Raw genomic sequence first — 6,661 nt, forward strand, 5'->3', positions numbered from 1 at the left:
CCGGGACAAGTCCCGGTATCCCGATAGGCCAATCCGCCCCTGGATGCATTATCTACGAACTATAACAGAAAAGGGGTTAATTAAGTTCGTAGTTGTAAAGTAAGCTGCGATTGTTAGAGCAGAATATTAAGAAAGTGAATCGCGTTATCGTGGTGTGGTTAATGACTTTTAAATTTACCAAGAACTCGTGGTTCAAGTAGTAATCTTTCTGTTTTTACAAAACTTTCAGAACCCAATTTCCGAACATTACCTGAGCTTGCTCTTCATCATATTCCAGACACCCAATCCCACTCAACCGATGAAGATCGAACCATCCTTTCCACCGAACACAGACCCCGTTCATAATGAACCTAGACGATATGTGGACCTGTAAAAATATAGTGCTCTATAGTAGTAACATCGCTCGGAACAAGACGGGGATCAGAAACCCTTGCGTAATCATATATTCACTGTTCACTCTAAAGGCGGAATGTCGTGTAACATTGCGTACACTGTATATTTCTGGTTATAGAAACTTTGAAGTGCACTAAACGCCAAGGTTAAACATTGACTTAAACACTGTACATGCTTAACTTAACTTATCTAAGAACAACATAGTAGGGAAACAGAAGGCGAACACTCTCTAAAAGTTGTTAATTGTGATTTTGGTGTCATAATATTTGTTCTGAGCCTCGCCATATCATCGCAGTTGTTGACTTGCGTTCGAAATTTTATTGAACTATTATTTCATGAATTTATGTCAATAACTTTGGTATCAAACTGTAGATTATCATTCAAATTTTAGTACTATACAATATTCAATTTCTTAATTTAAAAGTAAATGTAAAAAACATACAGTTAAACATCGATTTTTGTGTGTCACGTGGTATGTTGAATGCAGCGCTGCTTCAAATTAGATGTTTGTGATTTTTGTAAACGGTCCCTTATATACACTTTCTTCAATATATGACTTGTGAATAACCAATTGACAGCTCATAATGTCCCTCTTGTGGTTTTCTCAGGCATTATAAAATGCTGGAAGGCCATCTCATTCTTTCGAACCAAGCAGGTAGGTTGTGTATTTAGTCTGCTCCAAATTTCATATTTTTTAGACCGAAATACAGCTTTGTTTGCAATTTCGCGCAAAGCTTTACGAGGTCTATCTGCACTAGCCATTCCTACTTTAACATTGTAATACTAGAGGTAAGGAAAGCTTGTCATCACCACCCACCGCCCACTCTTGGGATACTCTTTTACCAGTAAACAGCGGGATTGACTGTCGCATTATAACCCCATCACGGCTGAATGGGCAAGCATTTTTGGTGGGACGGGGATTCGAACCCGCGACCCTCACATTGGGAGTCGAGCATCCTAACCACCTGGCCGAAATACAGCTTAGTTACTAAGCTTGATAAATTATAGTGAAATTCTATTATATCGATAGAGTAATTTATGATTTTTTGGTTATTCAACTGTATACATAAAACCTAACAAAAATATTTCATTTCATATCCTCTACCTGCAAAATTTTAAAAGGCGCTTAGCAACCTACGTCAAACAGCGACTGAGTACAAAGGTCGTAACTAGAAGAGATAATTGTTTGCTTCTATGTTTTAAGAAAATTAAGTTAAATAACTTATTTCTAAATAATAATAATCTATATACATAAAATGTATAATATTTGAAATGTTACTGTATTTTACTAAATACTAGTCTACTAAAACACATTCAAGACAGGGTCACTTTGTAAAGACTAAAGGTCAGTTTTAGAATATTGGATACGATAACGTGCGCCGCGTCATTACAACTTCTGTAATGTTAGCCAGGCACGGCTGAAAGGTCAATATAATAAAAATAATAAGTATATATATATAAATGTATAATGTTATGAAATCTAAGCTATTTAGTCTAAACAATTATGTTTTTGTGTTATAATCTGTAGTCATTCTAGAACGAAAGAAGCATAATTTATATTTATTTCCAAATTGTTTATGTTGGTTACGAGATCGGTCAAATCTGTCAAACCCGAATAGATTCATTAGTGAAAATAACGGATAAAATTAAAAGTTTTTCTTTATGAAACTTTTGATAACTATCTGGACATTATAAAGATTTCTCATGTGAAAGTTCAAAATTTTCTGATGCATAAAAATATTTTTAATCTTAAAATTACAATTACTTTGCATGTTGGATAGGAAACATGTGAAAAGAAGAAAAAGGTATGAGAAAAACATTGCTTAACAAACCTTAAGAATTAATAAAAAAATTTGATATTTTGCATATGAAAGCATTGTATTGTTAGCTGATAATCTGCCAAGTTTCGTTAACCTTACTAATATAAAAGTTATAGCATGAAAACTATAACAAGCACACAATGGTTACGAGGTCGGTCCGACGGACCGAGCCCGTGCTGAAAGGGTTAATTAAGCTTAACTACAGAGCATACTATTTCAACGTCTATATATTATAAACCAACGGACTCTCACTCTTTCCTCGATTATAACTCCAGCTATTATACATCCAATAAAAATGCTATTCCTGAATCACAGTTTCATCGCCTAGGTCGTTTATCCAATTCCGACTCCGATTTTGAACAGAAAGCTAATGAAATGTCAGTTTTTTTTAGGATCAAGAATTATCTTCCAATCATAATCAACTCAGCTCGCAAAATCGCTACAAAGATCATTCACAAAAATGCATAAAAACTGAAAACAAAAAAGAATGGCTCGGCATGGCCAGGTGGTTAGGGCTCGCAATCTGCGGGTCGCGGGTTCGAATATCCGTCCCACCAAACATGCTCGCCCTTTCAGTCGTGGGGGCGTTATAAGGGTAAAAGAGTAGCTAAAGAGTTGGCGGTAGGTGGTGATAACTAGCTAAACTTTGACTACTAAATTAGAGACGGCTAGCGCAGAGAGCCCTCGTGTAGCTTTGCGCAAAATTTGAACCAAACAATTACAGTTTAAAATCACCAGAGGAAGGGTGTCCCAGCCCGAAACGTTATGAATATTAAAACATCTATTTCGCATTAGTTTAGTTTGATCGTGATAATTACTAAAACTCTATACAATACAGATTCAATTCCTTCTCGATAAGGTAATCAAAGAAAGTAGAATGCTTAGAAGATCTATAAAACTATCATAACCTGTATAGCTATGGCAAAAATATATTTTGAAAAGTTGGGGAAAATATTATAAATCAAAGCATAACCATGGCTACAAGAAAAAAAGAATACTCCAGTATTATGTGTATTCCGTCCTTACCATCTCGCTTAGCATGGAAAAGCGACATAGAAATATGGATTTACAGAATGATGCTAAACATTCTATGGACAGACCATATAACCAGTGAGGAATTTATCAGAAGAGGAAGCTGATCATAATAAGAAAGGAAAAGCTTGAAACTATGGTAATAACTGGAAGAATAGAGGGTAAAAAAAGTCTAGATGAAACTACATCAATAGCATAAGCAAATGTCAGTGTGGCTGAGATTTTAAAAGGTACAAAAGTCAGGAACCTATGGAGAACCATGAACGCCAACGTTCAAACGGGATATGGCACCTAGAGAGAGAGAGGTTCTGTAGATCTAAGTACCTCCTGTCTGCTATATTTCAATATTTAAAACCTGTCATGGATTAATTGAGAAGAATGTGCAAAAAACAAAACAACAACAACAACAAAAACTCATTTGTAGTCTAGCGTAATTTGTATTACGAATATTAATTTCAAACACCTGTTCAATAGGCGATGTCACTTAGTAACAGTGCTACTTAAGTTTCCGCTATCACATCACTCCTAATAAAATAAATCCAACAGTTAAAAACACTTACCTGTCTCTGTTGCTTATTCTCTTCACGGGAAGAAACATTTATGGCTTGTGTCTCAAAAGACGAACAGCTGCTAGCGTAAAACTTAATCGCATCGGATCCGAAACTGCTATCCCTGATTTACTGTACCCTCATCTTCTGATTGTCTCTCCGGGCGTCACATAGTAACACAGACAGTAAGATTGTGAAGTAGCTTCAATGCGAAAGTTAACGAATTGCCGCAAGCTAGTCGTGGCAACCCATCCGGGAATACTGCGGGCGGCTTGGCCGCGAACGTTTGGTAGATAGGGTGAGCAACTGTCCCGATAGGACCACCAAAAGCATTGAAAGGCCCTCGAGATTGAATTGGGTAGCAACAAGTTGAGTCGGTTGGGATAATAACTATAGTACAGTAACCCGATATACTAAGAAGGTCATAATGGTTTCGGAGATCGTGAGAAAAACGGTTTACAAATGTAATTAAGTATTGCGAAAAAATAAGAATAAGATGGAATAACTGTTATTGTAGTTATAATAATTAAAATGTAACAGCAATTAAAACTTTAATACAATTTGAACAAAATAGGTTCACAAGAAGATCGACTAATTTCAAGATTATTTTAAAATACTTTCATGTTCATAACACTGCTCATTAGCCGCGGCATAACGACTTACAGAATGGCTGAGTTTTGTAGTTGTTTTTTTCAACTTCAAACTTTTAACTCATAGCTCCGTTATCTCTTGACCAATTTGAGATCTAATTACAGTTTTGGACTCAGGAGGTTTTCGATTGGTGTATTTGACGTGTATTTCTTGTATCCCACGTGTGTAATGGATGTGTTTTCACGTCATTTCTTGTATTCTACGTGTGTAATGGATGTGTTGTCACGTAATTTCTTGTATCCCACATGTGTAGTGGATGTGTTTTCACGTCATTTCTTGTATCCAACATGTGTAATGGATGTGTTGTCACGTCATTTCTTGTATCCAACATGTGTAATGGATGTGTTTCACGTCATTTCTTGTATCCAACATGTGTAATGGATGTGTTTTCACGTCATTTCTTGTATTCTACGTGTGTAATGGATGTGTTGTCACGTCATTTCTTGTATTCTACGTGTGTAATGGATGTGTTGTCACGTCATTTCTTGTATCCCACATGTGTAGTGGATGTGTTGTCACGTCATTTCTTGTATTCTACGTGTGTAATGGATGTGTTGTCACGTCATTTCTTGTATTCTACGTGTGTAATGGATGTGTTGTCACGTCATTTCTTGTATCCCACATGTGTAATGGATGTGTTTTCACGTCATTTTTTGTATCACACGTGTGTAATGGATGTGTTGTCACGTCTTCCTTATATATTTTCTTCACGAGTAAAGTGGGCCGGGCGTCACCTAGTAGTTAGAGTGCCTGTACTGTGAATCCAAGGATTTATGATTCGATACTCATTGCCGCAAAAAACGCGCCCCGAACTTTGGTGCCATTTTGATGTGTCCTTGAGCAGGCCACTTTACCCCAACTGTATAATAACGAACAGCTGTTAGTTAACCCGCGATGGACTGGTATCAAGGTAGTTGTATTTAAACTTATTTCTTGTCACTGTAAGACTTTCGATTGAGTGCTTTCAGGATTGTTGTATTTAAACTTATTTTTTGTCACTGTAAGATTTTCGATTGAGTGCTTTCAGGGTTGTTGTATTTAAATTTATTTCTTGTCACTGTAAGACTTTCGATTGAGTGCTTTCTTTAACCCTGAATAAAACTGCTGCTTGTCATTCGTCAAACTGGAACATTTTTGGAATCTGTACATAGGCAGGTGTGAATCATGCCCTAGATTTGTACTCTCAATTGGAATTGGGAACTCAGTTGAAAAGACTTTTTCTGAGAAGCAAGCAGCATCTGGTGATTACCAAACGTGGAAAAACGCTATTTGAAATGCGAGTTTTTTCTAAATACACTCTTCGAAATATTAAAAAAAAGTAATAATTTTTTGTAGAAACGCCGTAACTCGCGTTATTACACTTATGAGAGGGATCGGAGCAGTAGTTTCGGTTTGACAATCGTAACTAGCTTCATCGGCCTAACTCATACAAGCGTGTAATGATAACTATAGCATAAATCGTTCATAAATTTACCGACCCAATCTTGAATGTAACCACAAACACATCTCTGATTCTGAAGTTCTGAATCCAGCTTCTGCACATTGTTAGTAGTGATCCTGAAGCTCTGAACCAGGATCTTTTATTTTGTTAGTTGGGATCCCAAAGTTCTGAACCAAAATTCTGAATATTGTTAGTTGTAATCCCGAAGTTCTGAACCAAGATTATGTATATTATGAGATGTAATCCCGAAGTTCTGAACCAAGGTTATGTATATTATTAATAATTCCGAAGTTCTGAATCACGAATATGCATATTGTCAGATAAGTAATAATTACTTGAAGGTAGTACCGTAGCCTTTTTATATTGACAATGCTAAAGCTCAAACTGAAAATTTATCAATGCCACATTAAGATTTTTTGTTTCAGAATATTCGCAAAGAGTTAAACAAGCTATTCTCTGCGGATAAAGCTGTTCCTAATTTCAAACTCTCTGACTGAATGTAAGGCAGGTAGTCTATAACACTCACCGCCAGCTCTTGGACTACTCTTCTCTGACTGAATGTAAGGCAGGTAGTCTATAACACTCACCGCCAGCTCTTGGACTACTCTTCTCTGACTGAATGTAAGGCAGGTAGTCTATAACACTCACCGCCAGCTCTTGGACTACTCTTCTCTGACTGAATGTAAGGCAGGTAGTCTATAACACTCACCGCCAGCTCTTGGACTACTCTTCTCTGACTGAATGTAAGGCAGGTAGTCTATAACACTCACCGCCAG

At 36.7% G+C, this 6,661-nt stretch overlaps 1 protein-coding gene across 1 annotated transcript in view; it reads right to left on the minus strand.

Annotated features, from left to right (window-relative positions):
- Window positions 1-214: 214 nt before the first annotated feature.
- LOC106478179 (protein big brother-like) overlaps window positions 215-6,661 on the minus strand; it is a 14,975-nt gene continuing 8,528 nt past the window's right edge. The window contains exon 4 of the mRNA XM_013938700.1: window positions 215-367. Within this exon, the coding sequence (XP_013794154.1) occupies window positions 215-367 (153 nt within the window). The remainder of the gene's footprint in view (window positions 368-6,661) is intronic.

The sequence above is a fragment of the Limulus polyphemus genome, unplaced genomic scaffold (assembly GCF_000517525.1).
Source record: "Limulus polyphemus unplaced genomic scaffold, Limulus_polyphemus-2.1.2 Scaffold187, whole genome shotgun sequence".
Classification (NCBI taxonomy): Eukaryota; Metazoa; Arthropoda; class Merostomata; order Xiphosura; family Limulidae; genus Limulus; species Limulus polyphemus.